Raw genomic sequence first — 23,744 nt, 5'->3', positions numbered from 1 at the left:
AAATAAATCTTAAAAAAAAAAAAAAAAAAAAAAAAGAGGAGGCCCAAGAACTGCTGCAGGGACAACAGTGTCGTGAAGAAGAGAAGAACTAGTTAGTAACCCAAGGTGGCACTGATGCCCATTCACACCCAGGGCAGGATATCCTTCTAACCTGAGTCTGGCACTTTTAATCCCAGTTTTTGGAGGCAGAGGCAGGTAGATCTCTTTGATTTTGAAGCCAGCTTGGTCTACAAAGCAAGTTACAGAACAGCAAGCGCTACACTGAGAAATCCTGTTTTGAAAAACCAAAACTAAAAAAATAAAATAGAATAACTGTGAGCTTCTAATACAATGGTGCAGCTCAGTAGGCAGAGCAAACCCAGACTAACAAGAAACATCAGGAAATAATCTCCTCCCTGACTCTGACCTGAGACGGCCACCCCACAGGGCCAAGGGTCTCTCAGATCCTTAACAGACTTCAACTACAGACAATGCAGCAATTTCCCTTTGACAATGGAGGCTAAGGAGTCTGGAGAGATGGCTCAGAAGTTAAGAACATTGGCGGCTCTTCCAAAGGACCCTGGATTCAATTCCCGTCACCCAGATGGCAGCTTAAAGCTGTTTGTAACTCCAATCTTAGGGGACCTGACACTGTCGCAAGAAATATATGCAGGTAAAACACTAATCAATGGTCATAAAATAAAAATAACTATTAAAAAAGGAATGCTAAACAGTTATAGGCTGTGCCCATGAGTGTGCAGAGGTGCCAATGGGGAAAGGTGTTGACTCATTTACCTTGATAGACATTAAACAGAACAAACACAACTTACACAATAAGTTCTCTCATGGAAATTCCCCCTTCTTTTAACATGGGGGTGACTAGTTCAGCCAGGTACAACCAAATATGGGGAATATCAATGGCCATGTCATCTGCCAACTCCAAGGTTTCAGAAAAACTGAAATAAGAATAAGAGAAAAAAATCACTGCAAATAGAATTTAAAAGTTAAAATTAAATAGAGACGAAATCAGTAAAGCACAAGTTTCTGCCCACTGAATACTTTTGTGTGAAGGCCCTGGCCCAGCCCCAGAGGTGTGGACACAATCTCAGTCCCCTCGCACACTCGTAGGGGAGACAAAGACCAGATCAGGCAAAGGCAGACTGCACAAACCCTGACAAGACCCCTGTATGGCAATGACTTCTGAAATTCTTAGATAGCCATGTGAAGTGTGGGTAACAGCTATCATAAAAGTCACAGACTGAATGTATGTAACCACGCAGCCTGAAGCACTGGCAGGGAGAAGGACTCAGCATGTTTAGAGACACACACGGAGGGAAAGCTGGAAGCCTGTAGCACTGTATTACAGGTTACATACTGTGCTAGTCTAAGGATTTCCAGACCTTCCTTTGTGCCATCAAATGTTGGTATTTTTTTTTTAGTATAATGTAAAATAAAGGTGAATTAAATATATAACTAAGGCACAAGCACACACTTCCATACTCCCAAGGACACACTGCCAAACTCTCAGCTGTTTGGGAAGCTAAGGTGAGAGGGTTATAAGTTAGAGTTTAACTTGAGCAACAGAGCTTGACCTGTATCAAAAACAGAAAAAAAGGCTTCTGTGTGTGTGTGTGTGTGTGTGTGTGTGTATACACAGTCACAAGTGGGCTCAAACTGTAACCTCTGACTTAATGCAAACAGTTCAGGGCTTGTCCAACTGTTTTCACATACAGCTGTTTTTAAAAGTACAAACTGGAGACAAGAGACATGCACAGTTCTGCTAGTCATGTGACAAGGAGGGATGAAGGGCACGCCAGGAGCAGGTAACAGTTGGCTCCAAGTCCTGTGTAACACGGGTGTTTTCAACTGTAATCCCACTCTGTGTAGCTCAGATCCATTTTTAACTGTGGCTTTCAGGCATCCTAACCATGTCAAGGGTTTGAGCTCATAGCCTGCAATGCTCAGACATCCACCCCAATGGAGCAGACTTGCACACCCTCTCATTACGTGCACAGTCAGCTGTTAATATGTCGCTGGGGGACACAATCTGGCAGAACACCGGGATTTCTGGGTAAATCACTAATGTTCTTGGACACTCTGCACAGGGTAAGCTATATAATGCGCCCAATAGACAACTGAACTTTCCTTGTCATTAAACAAAACATTGTTTCATCTCACATCATAACTAAAAGACTTCTTGATTCTTGGCTTGTGTTTCCACTTTGCATTCAGCTCGTTCATCATAGAGCAGTTTACAAAACACAGTGGGGAATCAAATCCTTTCTGCTTATAAAATGACTCCCCCCTGCCCACTTATCACAGTGTTTCATAGATGCAGCTCATAGGTATTGAAGTTTGTAGTGTTCAGTCCTTTTAGAAGCAATACCTCAGTCGTGCAATTTGCTTCTGTTTGTTGCACAGCTGAACTAGTATCTCCTATGGGCTGAGTGAATGAGAGGGAGCAGCTCTTAGCCATGCACTGTGCTCTGCACACCAACAGCAAACGACTGAAGGAGGCAATCCCTGGGTCAAAGTCTAAGCAGAGAAGTAGAAGACCTCGACAGCGGGACGCTCAGTGGGAACCTTAGACAGTGACAGTGACGCAAACCCTCTTCCAAGAGAAACCGTCTCAGACAGCAGATTAGTGCAGAAGAAACTCTGAAGAAACTGTCTGTGCTTTCTAACAAGTACCACAGAGCAGCTGTAAACAAGACAGCACCGGGTGAGAACACAGCGACCGATGGAAGAGAGCAGGGCGGAAACCCAATAAGGATGCACTCAGATGTGAGCTTATGGTCCCAAAGGTGCGAGACTGCACAGCGGGGCAGGGCCGTCCTTGCTAGGTTTCCACATGCAGAACAGGCTGACCCTCTAACTTGTGAAAACATAGAAATGTAAAGGCAGCACGAGGGAGGTGGGAGGGGGCGGGCTCCACAGAGCTAGCTGGGCAGCCCTTTTCTGCCATGACTCAGGGTGCAGGCAACTAAAACAGCACCAGGGCAGCAGGAAAGCAGTGAGCAGGGCCACTGCAAAGGGAACAGGAGCTGCAAGTCAGACTGGGCCACAGCAATCTCTGACACCTCAAGGTCACTTCACAGAAACCTACAGGATCTACAGGGCAAACACATACTCAACAATCTCATGAGGAAAAATTGAGGTTCACCGACTTAAAGCCTTGTGACGAGTGAATGAGCTGTGGTTCTTTTCCATTCCAGACACCGGATGGAGGTCTCAGGGAAAAATCAGAGGATAACACGCGTGTCTTAGCCCAGTCTACAAACTGCGGTTCTATCAATCAACACTGCATATGATGTCAGAACAGTACAGTGACACAGAGGCCAGGATGGCAGACATCACCTAGCAGCTGAGGTGTAAGGATACTGGATACCAACCCTTTGAAAAAGTCCTGCTTGCTGAGTTTTTCTGACTGCACCAGCTGATACAGTAAGTGGCCCATGTGGTCCCTGGTGATCTGGCTCCGTTCCAGGGTGAACTCCACACCCACCTTCACGAACACATGCAGTGGGCCCTGGGCGCTCAGCTCCTCTATGCACTGTGTGGCCTCCTGTTCAAACAAATAAAGGCTTGTTCCAAAATCTGATGTTACGGGTAACTTCAAAATCTAAATATATTAAAAACAGTATAAAGCTTTTCAAACAAGACAGTTTTCCAATCTAAATTTTTTCCTTGTTTAATATTAAAAAGGGTGCTATACGCAAATTTCTAGAATAAAAAGTAGAGAGAAATAAAAATACTGATTTAGTTAGGTGTGGCAACACACACACTAAAAATGCTGAGGCAGGAGGATGACTGTTTAGTTCAAATCTATCCCAGGATGCACACTGAGTTCAAGGCTCCAGCAGGGTGACAAAGCAAGGTCCCACATCAGGACACCTGTGCTCATCAGGTCAGAAAGCTGAGGCAGAAGGATTGCCTTAATCCAGACTGAAATCGAGACCAGGTAATGCAGTGAGGCTCTGAACTTCCTTCCCAAGGCGATGGCCTCACAGAGCTTTGACATTTGTTGTTGTTTTCTAGATTTATTTTTGTATTTAACATGTATGTATGTGCATGTGCCTGAACATCTGCATACACTGCACATGTGTGTAGGAGCTAGTATTAGGCCTGGGTCCTCTAAGAGCCGTAAACACCCTTGTCAGCTGAACCAGCTCCTGGGTTAACAGTTTTAGTTAGGGTAACTCAGAGGCAAAGCAAAGCATGCTCCTTCCCCTCCCCCCACCTCCCTGTCTCTCTCTCTCTCCCTCCCTCTCTCTCTCTCTCTCTCTCTCTCTCTCTGTCTCTCTATCTATCTATATCTATATATACTTATTATATAAGTACACTGTAGCTGTCTTCAGACACACCAGAAGAGGGCATCAGATTCTATTATAGATGGTTGGGAGTCACTATGTGATTGCTGGGATTTGAACTCAGGACCTCTGGAAGAGCAGTCAGTGCTCTTAACCACAGAGCCATCTCTCCAGCAGCCCAAAGTATGTTTCCAAACAAGAGTTTGGTGGTTCATACCTCTAATCCTAGCACTTAAGAGGTTGAGATAGGCAGATTGCCACAAGTTGGAGGCTAGTTTCTACTACAGTGTGAGACTTGTAAAAACCAAAGCCAAAATATTATTGTATTTAACATTCATATATGCATGTAATGTATATGGAGGATGTAACAGTATGTGTCAACCTGCATCACTTTAAAACTCTGAAAACAAGATACTGTAAAATAGAACAACACCAAGATTCAAAGACTTTAACGTGAGCCAGGACTGGTAAAGGATGCCTTTAGTCCCAGCACTGGGGAGGGGGTAGGAGAGGCAAGGGCAAGGGCAGGGGCAGAGGCAGGGGCAGAGGCAGAGGCAGGCAGATCTGAGTTTGAGATCAGCATGATCTAAAGAGTGAGTTCAAGGACAAACAGTGCTACAGAGAAACCCTGTCTATAAAAAAAACCCTAAACAAACCAAACCACAAATAAACAACAAACAAGAACTTAATGTGGCAACTGGGGTTATCCTGCCTTGGGATGTCAGTACCGCACAATCTCACACCAAAGAGGTCTGCTATTACAGGAAGTTACATGGATTGTGGCGTGATCCACCTGATTGGCATGTCTCTAGACTGCAGGACAAAGCCTATTGGTCAAGCTTGCTGGCCATGCAGTTCGCAGCTACCACGGTGCTAGCTGGCTTCCCTTTCCTTTACCCTCTGAAGCAAGCTCTTCTTGAGAGGACAGAGGTGAGAAAGGTGGCCACTGACACAGCAGAGGAGAGTGCCCGCAGGCGGCTCTATCTGCGTTTCTGTTATTTAATACTTTGAGTGCTCAGGTCAAATTATCTAGTACAACCTATCTACCTCTGTAAGGTCATTAGTTGTTACTTCTGTGTCTTCCCACATATTCAGAAAGCTTACACTGGTGAGGAGGTGTCCTCACGTGTCCACTACTGACCCTGAAATACACTGCAGCTTTGTGCTTGGGGGAGTTCAATTTGAGCTGACATCACATGGCATGAAGCCTTTTTGGCCATCTAACTTTGCAGACACTGCTGTGTCACCTGCAGTCACTCTGCAGGCTCTCCTGCCTTTCATGTTTCTCCATGAGCCAAGGTGCTGCCAGCTCGTCAATGCTGGCTGTCTAGGAAGGAGGCACAGGGCAGCAGCCCTCTGCTGTTCATTCAAGGGTCACTCTGTTCCAGGGTCAAGTCTGCAGACTCATCCCTTCACCTTTAATCACCAAAAGCCTTCTCTAGCTGGTGTGGGGGCTGATGACGGCAACTCCAGGAAAGCGAGGCTGTGATGTAAGTGCTCCAGCTTAACTGGGCTTTAGAGCAAGACACTGTCCCAAAACACAACATCCCATGCGTGTCCAGGAACTGGGAGGCAGAGGCAGGCGAATTCAAAGGACAAGATCAACCTTGGCTAGTGAGTTTAGGGCTAGCCTGGCCTGCACAAGGCCTCAAAAGAAACTGAAAACAAACAAAAACCTCTAAAATACCATCCTTCCCACTTCCAAATGCTGGCTATTACAGGTGTGAAGGTTTCAAGGCTTGGATAGACATAATCAAGGTGATTTTGTGTACAAAAAGCAGATAATGGTTAGGTTATTCAAAAAATATGAGTAATGAGATTTTCAATAATACCAAAGCAAAAGTGTAAGTTATCAGGCAGCTGTTTAACAGAAGAGACACCTTCTGACCTCAGCGGTAAACTAGATTGGGTCACACGATCTTCCGTCACCCCTTCTAGCTCAGGACATCTGTGGAGTCACCTGCACTGCTCTGTCTGTCACTGGACTGGGGCTTTTTTCAGGCAAGAGGTCTGCCCTACCAACCATCACTTAGAGTTCAGGTGGAGGAGATGTCAGAAAGGCAAGCTCACGGGGTAGGGGTGGGGGGTGTCTTGAAATGTCTTAGGCCTTCTGACCTGAACACACACTGTCCTTTTGTGCCTCAGTTTCCCACTTACAAAACAAAGGAAAAATGATGGCAGTCATAACCCACGGAAAATGATGATACGATGTCTAAGGACCCAGACAGGTGGGACAGGGGCCAGAAGTGGCCGCAGTGATACTCTGCTGTCTGCTCCTTAATGCCACCGTCAGTTTAGCCTCCTCTCCGTTACAATGACTGGAATCCATTCTCTTTTGCCACTCTTAAATTTGTGAGTGACAGAGACCATCAGTTTAAAACAGAGAACTTGGCAGAAATGCTGAGCCAACTGAACCCTGAAGGGCTGGATTAGGAAATCCATGTCTTACCTGCTCATGTGACCCTCGGTCACAGCGAGCTGCCGTGCTCTCTGACACGGGCTGCCTTAGAGTTGCCTGCTGCCCTCACTGTCAGCATTTACCTTAAAGTCATTGATGTGCAAGAACTCGTCAATGATGGACTTGGACTTCCTCTCCACCTCCTCTTCTGACAGTGCAGGCTTGTCAGGGGCTGGCACAGCACACATTTCCGATTTTGCTATGAATGAGATCAAAGAGCAAGAAGATAAAACACTAAGTATCAGTCCAACTGGACCTTTGCTGGTGATGTCTACGTGCTCTCACGCTGGCTTTTCAGGGCAAATGTCTTATGGATATTGGTTTGACAGAGTCAGACAAATGAAAGGAAAATCAAAGGCCCTTTTCTTTAGGACAGAGAGGTACACAGTAATACCAGAGTCTACGCTCTAGCCATGACCAGGAGTTAGGGATAGTTTGAACCTTTAGAGCCATAGCTTGGCAGTTTCTGTATTTCCCTGCAACTGCTTAAAGAATGAGCCCACAAAGGCCTCTAGACCACACAGGGGTGAGTGCCTGCTTGACAGAGTACTGACTACACTGGCCCAGTGTGGGACCTGCATAAACACTGCCTGGCCACTCCTGCCTTCCCTCTGGCTGGCCTCTCCTGCTGCCCTGCTCTCCTATGCTTCCCACCTGCTCCACCCCAGAAGTCTGTCTCATCTTTACTCATCATCATGAACTCTAAGATGATTCAAAACCATTTTATCTACCAGCTTCTGTTCCAAGTGTTTCTGCAAGTTAACTCAATTTCTTCTAAGAAAGAACTGGACAGGGTGTATGTGAATCGATAAAAATCCAGAGCTCAGACTGAAGACACAGAGAACTGTTACTGTGCCACCAGAGTCTGAGCACATGCACCCTAAATACAAACAAACCCCGCACAAGTGACGAGGGAGACGAGGCTGGAGAAGATGGCTGACACGTTCTCTGTTAAGCAGGGATAACGTGAGCCCTACCAGAGCCTACAGGGCTTTGAACACACTGACATCCGATGACCATGGGACCAGGGGCTGGAAGGACTGTGAGAAAGTCAGAATACTGATCATATAGGAAAAGGACCTTGTTGTCACGGCATGGCAGACAGGGAGGACTGGAAGCTCTGTGATGGCCCAGCTCTGGAGAGACACCAGTGACACCCAATGACAACACTGTGCGGATGCTCCCAGGGGTGGGTCCAGAATTTACTCATCAATAGTCTTGGTAGCTTTATTACTGCTTATTTTTTTGTTTAAGTGTATGAGTACGGTACCCGTCCTACATGAGTGCTGTGTGATCAGAGGTCTGAAGAGGGTGTGGGAACTGAGTGTGGCTCCTCTAAACGCAGAGCCAGTGTTTTTAACTGCTGAATGACCTCGCCAGTCCTGTCTCTGTATTTTGCTTCTGAATTTAAAGCCAATAGGAGGTCTGTCTTGCATCCCAGGGCCCTCTCACCTAGCTCCCTCGTTTTGCTTCGGTCGGCCTCAGCGCTGGCCCGCTCTGCATCCAGGCCTCCTGTCAGCTGTTTCACGGTCTCCAACATCTCTCTGCGCTGCTCTTCCTGAGACTGGTTGTCCAGCAGGTCTTTGCTGCTGCCCCTCAGGAATGTGTTGGGACGGGCTGTTCCAGCTGGAAGTGGCTTGTCACTCTTCTCCCTGCCCATGCTTCCACGACTAAAAAGATAAAACAACAGGCCTCAGAAGATAATGTCCTGCTTCATACAACACAAAGTGTTACCAAGATTTTCTACATATAACTATTTTAAATCTTTCTCTTTGTAAGGCCACCTGTGATTGGAAGGCATCAGACCGACCAGTTGATCCATTTTCCAGCCTTCTACACAACTTCAGATATAAGGCACTAACTATATTTCAAAGTGTACTAACTCGCAGAATAGGCAAAAATCTGAGCTTCCAAAGGAATACTTACTAAGATATTTTAATTTTACCTTTAGGAGGAAAAAGGACACTACCTTAAGACTTTATTTTGTGTGTGTAGTCTTTGATTTTGTAACTTTAAAACATCCATAGATCTTATATATACAGGAAGGCAGTTTTGTTTTTTTTTTTTTTTTAAATATTTATTTATTATATATAAGTACACTGTAGTGTGTCTTCAGACACTCCAGAAGAGAGCATCAGATTTCGTGGCAGTTTTGTTTTTCATGGATCAAAATCATTCTTTAAAAACTCAAGCTGGGCGTGGTGGCGCACGCCTTTAATCCCAGCACTCGGGAGGCAGAGGCAGGCGGATTTCTGAGTTCGAGGTCAGCCTGGTGTACAGAGTGAGTTCCAGGACAGCCAAGGCTACACACAGAGAAACCTTGTCTCGAAAAACCAGCCAACCAACCAAACAAACAAAAAAATCCAAAAAACAAAACAAAACAAAAAAACCCCTCAAGTGTGAAGGGCTAGAGAGATGGCTCAGCGGCTAAAAGCACTGATGGCTCAACTAGAGGACTCGGGTTCAGTTCTCAGCACCCACATGAGAGCTGAAATGTCTATAACTCCAGTATCCAAGATCTGACACTCTCACACAGACACAACACATGCAGATAAAACATCAACGCATATAAAATAAATCGTAAAACATTGAAGCGTGAGAAGCTTCGGACAGACAGGCGACAGCTGCTGCTAGGCAGAGTCCCTTTCTCTAGCGTGTGAGCCATGCTTGGCCATCACACTCCAGTGCATGCCCACACCAGAGAGCATACGGGCAGCTCTAACCTCCGGATTTATGTGTATGTATGTGTATACATACATATATACATATATGTGCATAAATAAAAGTTATAAGGTATAAAGTTGGGAGGAAGATAGAGGGCAAGGGCCCAGAAGATTTATAGGGAAGTGAATATGATCTAAATACACTGTATTCATTTATGAAAACACCAAAGAATATACTACAATAATTATCAAAGAGACATGAAGGGGGGGGTTTAAGATGGCTTAGGAGGTAAAGTTGCTTGCTGCCAACCTAGTGACTTGAGTGAATTTCCAGGGCCGGGTCTTTCTAGCTCTAATTTCTCCTCACTGGCTGCCACACATGCTTCCGCAACAACCCACACACATGTGCAATGACTGCAGAGTAAAGTGTAAGGGTGAATGACACGGGGACTGTTCTCTTGGAAGTATCCAGGCTGTCACACACCAGTCAACATCTCTGGAGAGTGACAAGAACACAGGCCTGCATGGCTGTCCTCCAACTTGGAGGTCCCTGTACTTCTGCTTCTAGGTGTGAGCCACCATGCCTGGCTGCCAGAAAATTTTGTTTTCAACTGCAGGGCTCTGAGTGTGGGGGTTAACCCGGGACCTTAAACTGGTTAAGCACAAGCTGTGAACGCTACTGAAATACTTTAGCTGTCAGTGGTGAGTCCTTACTTGTGTGTAGACCTCTGAAGAACAGAGACAGTGATGCAGTGGGAGCCAACTGAATGGCAGGAAGCAAACGTTAGACAGGGCTAACCTCATTACTGAGACACTACATCATTTGGTTTCAAGCATTTGTTTTCTTTTCCAGAAACTTCAAATACATGGGAATTATGTGAGAGAGGCAGAGGAAAATTTCACCAGCTAAAGCCATACACTTTATCTTAGAACTTTAAACTGGAGGCACTTGACAGCACTGGGTGTCTGTCTCCCTGCTGACTTAGGTCAGACAATTCTTGAGCAAGGTAACTCAGGAGGGGAGACTCAGGATGGACTGAAGTTAACCCAAAGAACATACACAAGAACATGAAAAACAGAAGCAGCAGAGTCCACGGGAGCAACAGATGGGCCGCAGTCCTGGTGGTCAGAGCCTGCTGCAGAAGCCTCACACATGAACAACAGTCTGACGTTTGGGAATGGAAGCATTATGTAACTTGAACAACACTGAGACAGAAGCGGATGGGTATTGGCTGGTGGTGTTCCTTAATTTTCATGCCTGAGTACAAGGATGCTTCCACTGCAGGAAGTGTGGCAAGGTGCTCTATCTGGTCTGCCTAAGGAACAAAGCATGGCCAGATAACCTGCTCTCTCCTCATCCCACCCCACCCCACCATAAAGGTATTCCCACTTTACAAATGACATGTATGTCAAGATCAGAGGAAGACATTTAACTCTACGGATGACAAGAACACCTGTAAGAATTATCACCATAATTTACATGTGTTAGAGGGAGAGCGAGGTGGAGGGAGGGAGAGAATGAGTGTTAGGGAGACAGAGCTGGCAGGCAGATTGGCCATCATAAACATGAAAGCAATGCTCACCTGGTTAACGCCCTTCGGGAATCAAACTCTAAAGGTGTGGCCGACGGGGACCCTGAAGGTGCTGGAGGTTGCAGAGGAGAGAATCTATTTAAACTGGAAGCACTTGACCGTAAGGCATCTATAGGTGTTGTAGATTTAGAAAGAAAATACAAATTACATGGTTAATATGCAAATACTTGTTTTCCTGCCAGCTGGGAGTAAGAAACAAGACCAGGAATTCCTTTCCTTCTAAAATTGGAAACAGGTCTATGTTGTTCAGGTTGGCCCTAACTGCTGGGTTGGACTGGTTCCCAAGTAGGTGGGACAACAGGTAAACTCCACCCCCACCCCCCACCCCTGTTCTTTTTCTAATAAGATCTCATATAGGCAAGGCCAGTCTGGAACTCACTATGTAGTCTTCAGGTCCTGATGACTCCATCTTCTGAATGCTGGAATCCCATACTCTCTCCACCATACCCGCTTCCTGAGTTACTAAGGCTCAAGCCTAGGGCACTGTGCACTCTAAGCAGAAACTCTACCAACTGAGCTGCATACCCAGCCCTGAGAGCAGTAACTTGATTACATGAGGTGTAAACAGAGACAGTTTAACAAGGAAGAGAGCCAAGAAAGGTTAGAAGCTCAATGACTGTCATTCCTCCCATCCAGGTGCAACCAGGCCCAGACCTGCTTAGCTCCCAGCATCAGCCAAGATGAGGCACTTAGTGGGGAGGGAGTATGGCTGTAGGGAGTAATTTCTAGCAAGGACACGTGACACCTACCATATTCTGACAAGTATATTTATAGGGTATCAGCATATAAAAAGGCCTACAAATTTCTGTTTGCTACAAATTTATGTCCTTAAAAACATTCAGCCAGGTATGGTGGCAACTCCATCTCAGGACTCTATAGAGACGGATGCAAGGAGTTCAAGGTCATACTCAGGTATACAGTGACTTCTGGTCAGCCTGGGCTACTCGGAATCTAGTCACACACCGACCAAAAACAGGTGTGGTAAGCGGGGGTGGGGGTGGGGGTGGGGGTGGAGTGTGGGAACTGTGCCAAGGAACTGTGCCAAGGCACTGCACAACAGTGCTGTGACTTATGTGAGAGTCCGCAAAGGTACCAGTAAGCACTCGAATGTTAAGTGACCTAAGGAAACACTGTCGCAATTTCTTCACTTTCCTTTGGATCATTTTGTTGCTTTAGTTTTCGAGACATGTTTGTGATGGTTCAGGCTTCTACTTTGGTCACATTTGGTCTAATTTGGCACTAATTTGGACTAAGGCAAACAATAACCTTACTAAAACATCGTGAGAGTTTTTTGCATATTATTTTACAATTATATTGGGAGTTCTTGAGTGTGAAATTTAAGAAGTATTTTTACTAATTTTTTAAAGAATTTCATAGTATGTATTTTAATCATAACTACCCCCAACTTATCCCCCAAACTTCTTTTCCCCGATCTACTTCCAACCCCTCTAAACTTGTCATTAAAACAAACAAACACCACCAACAAAAACCCCCAAACTCTACCTAAAGTCCAATCTGTGCTGCTCCCATACTCGGGAGTATGGAGCCTACAGGTGGCTCACAACAGACCCACCAGGGGCCACACTCTTTAAAGAGAACAAATTCCCTCCCTTGAGGCCATCAGAGGTCAGCAGCTCTTCAGAGGTCGGCAATGTGAGCTTCGTAGATGATAGTATTGTGTCATCTACATCAGATGTAGACGTCTACATGACAAATATCAGAAACTACACTCATTCTTAGTCCAAAACTCAAGCCTCGTGCACACCAGGGAAGCACCCCACTATAAAGCCACACACCCGACCTTTGTGTTTCTGTTTTTGAAACAGGATCTTGCTGGCTCAAACCTCGGGCTACCCTGGGACTTACTATGTCACCTAGGTAATTTTCCTGTCTCAGCCTCCAGAGTGTTAGCATTACAGATGTGTGCCACCACACCTAGCTACAAACTAGGTTTTTGACGACTGGGTCTTGCTATGTGGCTCAGGTAGGCATGAGCATGGATTTCCATCCTCATTACCCAAATGCCAGGATTATAGGCATTGAAACAACACTCGAGGCCTGGTGTGGAGGGACACGTCTCCAATCTCAGCACTTCAGAGGCAGAGGCAGGTGGATTACTTTGTGTGAGTTCAAGGCCAGCTTGGTCTACAGAGTGAGTTCCAAGACAGCCAGGGGAACACAGAAAACCCCCTGTCTCAAACTAAAAAAAAAAAAAAGGAAGCAGATAGATCCAGATAGTCCAGGACAGCCAGGCAGTGTTACACAGAGAAGGCTCAGTAGTTAGAACCTCCATCATTTCCAGCACCCACATGGTAGCTCATCTCTAACTCTAGATCCCAAAATTGAGACCTTCTGACCTTGCAGGCAAGAAACACACATGTGCTGTACATACAAAGATCCAAGCAAAACACACCTACTGATAAAATAAATCTAAAAGAATTTACAGCAATGGTAAATGTTGAAAGAGCCTTATAGAAAAGGAAGCGGCTGTGTCATGTGACTGAGAACCACTGAGTGTGGCCCAGCAATTGCAGGCAGAGGAGCACAATTCCAGACCCAGGGAAGGCACTGCAGGGCAACAGCATACAGACCAGCTAGCCAGCCCAGGGCCCTCTGCACTTACCGGACTCACTTGCCTTTGCTCCCCCGCTGCTGCCTTTGCCCCAGCTGCCCAGCTGTGCCTTAGGAACCAGCTGAATCTTCTCGTCAATGGTGGGCTATAAAAAAGTGGCCAACGGTCATTCAAGGGTACATTTTTTTAATGGCTTTCTTCAGTAACATATAACCAACTTTAGCAACAAAGTTTCAGTTTAAAGGCATGAATTTAGGTAACACAAGCCTTGGAGGCCAAGTTCCAGGCCAGCCTGGTTTATATAGCAAATTCCAGGCCAGCCAGGGTACCCTGCCTCAAAATAAAACAAGCAACTGTAAACTGGAGCTGTGCTTATTAAGGTGGGACCCACAGAACATTGTGACGACGGGCACTCTGGTTTTCAGGGTATGCTCGGGTCTTCTGTACAGAATGTCTTACTAACATGCTCAACAAAATACACAGCTTCAAATCATTTTTTTTCTTTTAATATTTATTTATGTATGTATGTGAGTACAATTTCTCTGTCTTCAGACACATAAGAAGTGGGCACTGGATCCTGTTACAAGTGGTTGTGAGGCACCATGTGGTTGCTGGGAATTGAACTCAGGTCCTCTGGAAGAGCAGTCAGTGCTCTTAACCGCTGAGCCATCTCTCCAGCCCCAAATGACTCTTCTTATAGCACACTGCCCAATTATGTGCACAGTGCTTCGTCAGTTTCTATAGCCATGGCTGGTCACAAACATCTTCCTACCACAACTTCCTACCTAGTTAACTAAGTGCTAGTTAAAGGTGTGTGCTGCCATATTTGGCTCTGCGAGTGTGTGTTTTAAATTTTCAACACACACACACACACACACACACAGACACACAGGCACACAGACACACACACACACACACACACACACGTTGGGGGAGGACAGGGTCTCATATAGCCTAGGCTGGCTTTAAACATGCAACGTAGCTGAGGATAGCATAAATTTCTGATTCTCTTGCCTCCACCTCCTAAGTACTGGGATAACAGGAAGACACCAAGCTTGGTAAAGTATAATACTCACTTTAGTAATTTTCAAAAATTTGGAGGGGTCCAGTACACGACTGTTCTTGGCCCCTTGTACAGTATTCCATCCACCTTCATCCACTCTTTGGACGCCTGCGGGGAGGAGAGAGTGTGGCAGTGTATCACTGCCTCAAGCCAGCTTGTCACTGAGAATACTGTCAACTGAGGAATGCCATCAAACCAAGGAGATCACAAACAGAATGTTAAACTACTAATGGCAGTCCTAGTAAAAGGAGTGTTCTTGGTTTTCTTGAGACAGAGTCTGCCTGTGGAGAGCAGCTGTGGCTGGCTACGTCGGGTGGGTGCCACTACAGCTGGCAGGGAGTCTTTAAGTCACAGCACAAGAATGCCAAGCACAAGCTCTCTGGCTATCAGGAAACATTACTTAGAAAACCAACAGACACAGTGATTAATGGGTATTGGCTGAATTGGCACTGAGTCTGGGATCTGCAGGGTTAAGGGTTAACGGAGGCTGCATCTACACCTTGGAGGAGTTGGATGGACTTCACTATCTAAATCAATAGTTCTGTGGAATGCACATGCATTTCTCTCTGTCCAAGCCTTAGGTGCTTAGGAGAAATCCTGACTTCTCTTTATCTTAAATTTCATATCTAATTGTCAGATCTTGCCATGCCATTTTTGTTTGTTTTTTTCGAGGCAGGGTTTCTCTGTGTAGCCCTGGCTGCCCTGGAACTCACTCTGTAGACCAGGCTGGCCTCGAACTCAGAAATCCACCTGCCTCTACCTCCCGCCTATTTTAAAAATATGTGCAAAGCCAGGCATGGTGGCACACACCCATCAACCCAGAGTTTGGGAGGCAGAAGGAGGAGGAGGAGAAATTCCAGGCCAGCCTAGACTATACAGTGAGTTCCAGGCTAGCCGTAGACACATGGTAAGGTTTTGTCACAAGAACAAAAGATAAAATTAATAAATAAAAGTGACACACTGCAGGATGGCGCGCAGCGCTTGCCTAACAGTTCCAGCCCCTGCACCCCCTGCACCCCCGCCTCTGCCTCACCTGGTCTCCTCTTCTCCTTGGTCATCAGTTGCTGGACTTTCCTCTGCTCCTCTTGTTCTTCTATTTTGGCCTCTTTGTGAATCTGCTCGATAGTTTTTGGCCCCTGATCTGCTCTTCGGGACACCCAATTACACTATGAGAAGAGAACAAGGCTGAGAGTCAAGTCCCACAGGACGACCCGGAAAGGGTCAGGCGTCTAACCTGGTGAATGCCTACCATGTGCAACGTTCTGCGTTTGGTCCTCAGCACTACACATAAGAACAATAATGTAATTTTCCGAATAAAAATCAATTAAAAGCCTGGGCAGTGTGGTACACACCTTTAGTCCCAGTACACAGGAGGCAGAGGAAGGCAGAACTCTGTGATTTTGAGGCCAGTCTGGTCTATAGACTAAGTTGTAGGATAGCCAGGGTTACACAGAGAAACCTGGTAATACCCCAACCCCCAAAAAAGGAAAAAGCGTCTACTTTTCCACTGCATAAACCATATAAAATATCTGCTAAGTGGAGAAGTAAGCTAGCCCTCAGCCCGTCACGGATGACAGGGGTACTGTAGGACTTCAAGCTAAGGAAATGAACCTGGCGGGGTGTGCGGCGCACATTCCAACAACTGAAGGGTAAGAGGCAGAAGGAAGAAGTGGGTGATGCAGCTGCCAGGACGGCCGCCAACACTAGGAGAGGAAAGAAGTGGGCCAGGACTGTGTGACATGAGGGGCTAATACTCAGTTCATGTCTTGGTTCACAGAAGCTCTAAATCAAAGGGGACAACCGTTTTTCTTCCTTTACCATGACTCTGGTACCCTACCCAGAATGCCACACAAAGCTGCTTCTCTCTCCTCAGGAGACAAAACTTGCCTCACTCCATCCCAGCCTCCATTCCAATGGCCGAAATGAGCAAATGTGGTGGAGACATGGGTGGAAAATGGTTGAATTTAGCTTGTGAGGGAGCTCTGAGCAACAGGTCACAGCTTTTGCTACTAAGGTTATACCTGGGTTTAGCAAGACAAAGTAGCCTCATTGGTGCCCTAAGAACTGAGAGGAATGAGGGGGCAGGGCTTCCAGCTGAGGCAGATCTCACTGAACTGTGGTACGGTCTGAAGGACAGCAATAGCATCATTGTAGAAATCAAACACATGGCTTATGAGTTCAACATGTTCACTACGGAGAGGAGACTCCAACTATTCAGTTTAGAGAGCCCGAGTCTCACTGACCAGTACTGAACTCAGATGACCAATATCAGAGCTGCAGTGTGCTGTGGTAATTGGGAAAAAGACAAGCCAGGCAGTGCCTTCTTCCTGTACTTTAGTCCTGGGCATGAAGCAAGAACCCACACAAACACCACCAACTTCTTCACTTGAGTCTGTTTGATCTCCCCCCAGCACCTCTTTCTGTCACCTTGACACAAGCTAGAGTTATCTAGAAGACGACTCTTAATTGAGACCATGCCTCTGTTAAGGAACATCTGAGTTCTTTATGGCTCCTGGCTATTATAAGTAAAGCTGTGATGAACATAGTGGAGCATGTGTCCTTATTACATGTTGGAGCATCTTCTGGGTCTACGCCCAGGAGTGGTATTAGTGGGTCCTCAGGTAGTCCTATGTCCAAGTTTCTGAGGAACCGCCAGACTCATTTCCTCGCCGGCATCTGCTGTCACCTGAGTTTTTGACCTTAGCCATTCTGACTGGTGTGAGGTGGAATCTCAGGGTTGTTTTGATTTGCATTTCCCTGACGACTAAGGATATTGAACATTTCTTTAGGTGCCTCTCAGCCATTAGGTATTCTTCAGTTGAGATGTCCCTCAACAGAGGAATGGATACAGAAAATGTGATACACAATTTACACAACTGAGTACTACTCAGCTATTAAAAACAATGAGTTTATGAAATTCTTAAGCAAATGGATGGAACTAGAAATTATCATCCTGAGTGAGGTAACCCAGTCACAAAAGAACACACATGGTATGAACTCACTGATAGTGGGTATTAGCCCAGAAGCTCAGAATACCCAAGATACAATTCACTAACCACATGAAACTCAAGAAGAAGGAAGATCAAAGTGTAGATAATTTGATCCTTCTTAGAAGGTGGAACAAAATACCTATGAGAGGCGTTACAAAGTGTGGAGCAGAGACGGAAGGAATGACCATCCAGAGACTGCCCCACCTGGGGTTCTGAATCCAATACAGAATCACCACATGTAGACACTTTTGTGGATGCCAATAAGAGCTTACTGACAGGAGTCTGATGTAGCTGCCTCCAGAGAGGCCCCACCAATGCCTGACAAATACAGAGGTGGATTCTCTCAGCCAACCATTTGACTGAGCACAGGGTCCGACATGAAGGAGCTAGAGAAAGGACCCAAGGAGCTGAAGGTGTTTGCAGCCCCATAGGAGGAGCAACAATATGAACTAACCAGTACTTCCAGAGCTCCCAGGGACTAAACCACCAACCAAAGAGTACAGATGGTGGGACTCATGGCTCTAGCTGCATATATAGCAGAGGATGGCCTAGTCGGTCATCAATGGGAGTAAAGGCCCTTGGTCCTGTGAAGGCTCTATGCCCCAGTGTAGAGGAATGCCAGGACCTGGAAACAGGTGTGGGTGGGTTGGTGAGCAGTAGGAGGGGAAGGGGAATGGAGCTAGGGGGTTTTCAGAAGGGAAACCAGGAAAGGGGATCACATTTGAAATGTAAATAAAGTAAATATCTAATTAAAAAAAAAAAAAAAAGCTGGGAGTGGTGGCACACGCCTTTAATCCCAGCACTCGGGAGGCAGAGGCAGGTGAATTTCTGAGTTCGAGGCCAGCCTGGTCTACAGAGTGAGTTCCAGGACAGCCAGGGCTACACAGAGAAACCCTGTCTCGAAAAAAAAAACAAAAAACAAAACAAAACAAAAAAGAAAGCAAAACTGAACTGAAAGAAACCCTCCCCTTCCCAAATGGTTTCTGGTCATGGTGTGTACTGATAGAGACCTAACTTACCAGTCTGAGGTCGATTACATCCTGAAGCATGAACCGAATCCTGGAGGAAGTTTTTCTTTCTTTGACAATTTTCTCCATCTGGTTAAAGTACTGGTCCATGCGTGGCTGCAAATAATAAAACCACCATGATTCCTGGCCGAGAAATTCAATTTCCTTTTTTTTCATGTACTTTGGTTTTTGTCTTTATTATAAAGGTTCTCATCTGCAGTCTAGGCTGCCTCAAACTTGTTATCGCTCTGACTCAGCCTCCTGAGTGCTGGAATAATTATAGATGGGTAATGGATCACTCTAAGGTACCAAGTAGATTTTTAGGTGATTAAAGAATAACTTTTTATGGCTAGAAGCACTGGTGAAATTTTATTACCACTGTATTGTGTTTCTACTATGTGTCCACACATGGAGGTGGAAGGAGATTTCTGGGAGTCGGTTCCCTCCTTCCACCATGCAATTCCCAAGGGTCAAACTCAGGCTGATAGGCTTGGCAAGCAAGCACCTGACACCATTCAACAATGTCCCCGTCGCCAGCAATGGCGTGTAATGGAGAATGTATGCAGCCACTACAGAGAGCACACTTGCTAGGCTCCTGGCATGTCATACTGCATCTTTGGAAGACCCGCTCCATGCTCCACTTCCTATGATTTCTGCTGAAACTATGCAAGCAGAGTAAGTTATAAGATGCGAAATACACGCTTAGGCCGGAAAGCTGGAAGGCCCTGCCTCTGCCACACACAAACGTAGCCCTGGTTGGCTCATCTCTGTCATTATTTCTCTGAAGCATTTCTAATGTGTTTCCTTTATTTGTACAGTGTCAGACTATGTCTTTATAGCTTCCTATACAATGATTAGGTGGCAATGTCATTAATTAGTCTGTAAACTTAAGAAGCAAGTGAGAACTGGGCATGATGTCCCCCATGCATTTAACCCCAGCACTCAGGAGCAGAGACAGGCAGATCTTTGTGAGTTCAAAGCTACTCAAGTCTACATAGTGAGTTCCAGGACTGCCAGAGCTTCATAGTGAGACCCTGTCTCAAAAAACAAAGCAAAACAGAAACAGTGACTTGAAGTGGGCACAGTGGTGCACGCATAATGAACAACCCCACTAGCTTTTCTAGCCTCTTTTTCAGACCTGGCCCATTTCTTAACCCACTTCTGCTTATAACCTGTAAAATGGTTATGAAAGAGAAGGACCAACCAACCTAGGCTGCAAACGGACTGACCTGCACGTGACTAGGGAGCACCTCCCCTTAGCGCTAACGCGAGAGAGGTGAGGTTAGTCACATGTGACATGAGGAGGGCGGGAGGAGCCTGCACACAGACTGCTCGAACAGGGGCAGGCTCCCTGGGGCAGGGAGACTTCTGAGTCTCTGCATGGTACCTTTGCTTTCTCAAAGTCCAGGTCTTTGCCGATGGTGGTGAGCAGGCGACACAGGCACTCCAGGGACTCTTCATCGTGGTTCTTCAGGAGCTTCACCACGCAGTCATGCATGATGGCCTCCGTCAGCATTTTCAGTTTAAAGAGTTCTCCAATGAACTTGATGTTGCCGATGGATCTCCGCCGGGCTTTGTCCTTGGCTTCTTCCAGTTCATCGTGAAGCCTTGTCCTCTCCTCTGGCTGTTGTGTAAAAACAGGGGGAAAACACCTAAGATGGCAGGGCCTCACTCCTTCGGCGCTCAAATGCTCTGACATGGACCACTGAGCCTCACTCCTCAGAAAAAAAGACCTACACACCAAAGTGTATATCCTTCCAGATAGGTGAACCTAGCAGCCTCTCTAGAGCCCAATGTTAGACTAACGTTTGCTGTGAAAGTGACTGCCTCTAACATAGGACTAAAGCATTTTCAATGATAACAATACACCTCTACACGCACGCCCACACGCAGACACATAGACACACACACACACACACAGTCCCTCTGTAGGTGCCATAGCTAGTTGTATGACAACTCTGACAGTACTTTAAGTCAAGAAGGTCTTACAGCGCTGGCAGCTTCCAGTTCTTTCTGCTTCTTCTCAAAGACGTCATCATCTGCTTTGTCTTTCTCGAACTCCTTCTGGCAGCGGTTAAGCAGCAGCTTCCGGAAATTCACTGTGTTGCCAGGCTTGTCTGCCATGGGCACCTTCAGCTGCATTCAGAGAACAAAGAGCAAAGGCAGCCAGGTTACTTAATGCGGACAGACAGACACACAGGTAGACATTGTAAAACACATAGCCCGAGTCTTTCACACAGTGAAACAGAAAGCGGTCTTGTCTCTGACACAGAGAAGACACAAACCTTCTGTCTTTTGTGGATAGATCCCAAGCTGAAGTGAAATAAATCTATTAGCAGTACAGTGCTTACTTCCATATACCTACACCGTTCAATTGTGGAAGGTAATCTCTTTGTTTAAACCTTATTATTATTGCATTTATAGAAGGTGTGAGTGTGTGTGTGTGTGCGCGCGCGTGTACACATGCATGCACTTGGTGCACCCATGGACGATTCTTACTTTCTACTTGGGGTATGGGAATCAAACTCAGGTCATCAGGTTGTGGAGCAAGCCACCTGTATCCACTGAGCCATCTCACCCTCCTTTTATTCTGACAGCAGAATGTAGCCTCCATTGTAAGAAAACACAAAATTCTCCAACTCAGTTACTGTACAACACAGAAAAGGGCTTTTCTGGACTCAGAAAGTGGATCCAACAGTTCTTAAATTAATATACTGCCTCGGCCATGTGGGTGAAAATCATTTTATTTTGGGGGAGTAGCTGTTTTTGAGACAGGGTGTCACTACTTTAGGCAGGCTTGGGTCCCATCATGGAAGTCAAGTTGGCCTCAAATTTGGAATTGTACTGCCTACAGCACCTCAGTGCTGGGATACCGGCCTGAGTCACCAATCATCACACCCTTCTTACTTGCTTTGAAGTAATCGGGATGAAACCCTAACCAAACATGTAGCGTCATGCTGTCTATTTTTGAGAGAGGCCTCGGCAGCTGCAGCTGGCCTTGACCTCATTATAAAGCTATGATGATCATGAACTCCTGATCCCCCTGCCTCCAACTCTGTCTTTCAAGTGCTGGGATCAGATATGCTATCAAGACTAATCAAGAGGATTAACCTTATCAACGAAATGGCTGTGGACACCTGATCAAAACTGAAGGGCTGGAGAAAGTGGCAAAGAATAGCCATGACATCACAGTGAAGTCAGGTCCACCCTACTGTCACACCAGGGCCCAGAGCCAGTCACCAGGCTGGCACAAGTTAACTGGCACAGGCCTCAGTCCCAGCCTTTGGGATATCACTGCAAGGTGACAGTTCAAATGTAGCTCCTTCAACCTAATACTATCTTCTCTCCAAGGCCAGTGTGTATAACAAGCTACCTACACTGTGCACAGAAGCAAGGAAAGACATCTTTACTGGAGACACCCAGAGACACACCCAGAAGGATGCCTACAAAACTCCAAACGGAGCCCTCTTTTTCCAAAGCTGGATGCTGCTTCGGAGCACTGTGCAAGCGACACACGCTTCCTCACCCAATTCACGCCAGCCACACCTACTGTCCGAGGCAGATATCTGATCTGTTAGACCAGTCTGCCCCAACTCCCGAGCATCTTGTACGACTATGTTTGCCACACCCACCCACACTGTGATGTAGACGCAAGGAGCGGTAGGCGGCTCAGGCGGTGGCTGGTGGTGGTAGTGCTGAGCCAGGGCCAGCCCGCCTCACCCTCCCTCTTCCTGTTTCCCTTTCTACAAATTTCTTCAGCAGGTAGACAATTATCCAAGCAGGAATGTTATGTTTACAATGCTGTAACACTGAATTCACTTGCTTCTCTTGTTTTAAATAAGATTTAATCTTAGTCATGTGCATGTATGTTCATATATATGCTATGGATTAAATTAATGCTTATTTCTTTATTTTAGTTGTTGCTGAGATCCTAGGCAGGTCTCAATGCTCAGAGAGAATGCTCCTGAGTGCGAGGACTGAAGGTGTGAGCTACTATGTCTAGCAAGAGAGAAAACGTTCAGATTTTGAATATTTTTGATGATAAGACAACTATCTTTGCAGTTTCAGAGGCCAGAATTAAAACAGTTCATTTAATTTTAAATTTAGTTTATGTTAAAGTTAGTACCTGCTCTAGTTCTATAAGAAGACACTCCAGAATAAAATCGTTGCCTGTGATCTGATTCCACACTACTACCTAACCCTCACCCGGGTTCTCCGGGTTGGAGGAGACCATAAGCTTGTGCCCATCTCAAGCAAGTCTCCATATACCCCACCCCAGAGGTGGGAACAGACACACCAGGGCTAGCAATCTATTCTCCCCTTTGTACTGCAACGACACTGGGAAGACTACACTGAGGGGAGAGTATACCTCTTGGCGACTCTCGGTTTACTGCTTCCTCTCTTCTTACCGTTACTAGGCACCGACACATGTTTGCGTACGCCACAGAGAAGCTGGGCTCATCAATAGCCTTCTCAAAGACCAGGTCAATGACCCCTTTCAGCCGCTCCTCCGTGTCCACCGTAAGTGCCGACACTTGCTTCATCAGCTGGTTGAACATCTGTGGTGTCAGTTTATTTAAGATACTTCGAACTTTTCTGAAAAGTTCCTGGGAGGGTTAAAATAAGCAGCATTAGCCAGTCTTAAATGCACCCGCTTACCATCTAAGGGAACTCCCACACTGCTCTTCACTATGGTGCATTTTAGAGAGGAGGAACGACTTGTCACTTAATGGTCAGTCAGGAGAACTGAATACAGTTTCCTTTCTTCTTCCACTTTGCTCCTATGGAACCAGAACTTGCAGGGGGGCGGTGGCGGGGGGCGGGGGGGGAGTTGGTAGAGGATTCCTGGTATCCTATACAGGTTCAACTGTAAAACAGCCCCTGCATCTCCCCAGAGCATTTCTCAGACCACAACAGTACATTTAAAGCTTTAAAATGGTTGATGCAACCTTTGAATGACTATCATTTAAAAAAATTTGTTCCTAATTAGGGCTAAGTAAAAAGATTTTGATTCACAAAAATTTAAGAGAGCATCACATGGCCGGGCAGTGGTGGCGCACTCTTTTAATCCCAGCACTCGGGAGGCAGAGGCAGGCGGATTTCTGAGTTC

General features: G+C 46.1%; 1 protein-coding gene across 21 annotated transcripts in view; it reads right to left on the bottom strand.

Moving 5' to 3' along the window:
* Window positions 1–23,744, bottom strand: part of Eif4g3 (eukaryotic translation initiation factor 4 gamma 3) — a 208,565-nt gene that overhangs the window by 16,090 nt on the left and 168,731 nt on the right. For 18 of the 21 annotated variants that reach the window (XM_029476718.1, XM_029476719.1, XM_029476711.1 and 15 more), the window contains 12 exons: window positions 23,044–23,241; window positions 20,624–20,770; window positions 20,022–20,258; window positions 18,647–18,751; window positions 15,671–15,803; window positions 14,651–14,745; window positions 13,626–13,719; window positions 10,994–11,111; window positions 8,200–8,417; window positions 6,831–6,946; window positions 3,372–3,544; window positions 810–935 (listed from right to left, as the gene is read on the bottom strand). In XM_029476718.1, the coding sequence (XP_029332578.1) occupies window positions 810–935; window positions 3,372–3,544; window positions 6,831–6,946; window positions 8,200–8,417; window positions 10,994–11,111; window positions 13,626–13,719; window positions 14,651–14,745; window positions 15,671–15,803; window positions 18,647–18,751; window positions 20,022–20,258; window positions 20,624–20,770; window positions 23,044–23,241 (1,760 nt within the window). The remainder of the gene's footprint in view (window positions 1–809; window positions 936–3,371; window positions 3,545–6,830; window positions 6,947–8,199; window positions 8,418–10,993; window positions 11,112–13,625; window positions 13,720–14,650; window positions 14,746–15,670; window positions 15,804–18,646; window positions 18,752–20,021; window positions 20,259–20,623; window positions 20,771–23,043; window positions 23,242–23,744) is intronic. The other 3 variants (XM_029476720.1, XM_029476706.1, XM_029476707.1) reach the window with 1 other exon arrangement.

Source organism: Mus caroli, chromosome 4 (assembly GCF_900094665.2).
Source record: "Mus caroli chromosome 4, CAROLI_EIJ_v1.1, whole genome shotgun sequence".
In the NCBI taxonomy this organism is placed as follows: Eukaryota; Metazoa; Chordata; class Mammalia; order Rodentia; family Muridae; genus Mus; species Mus caroli.
Note: the sequence above shows the minus strand (reverse complement) of the source record. Positions and strands in the feature narration are given on the sequence as shown.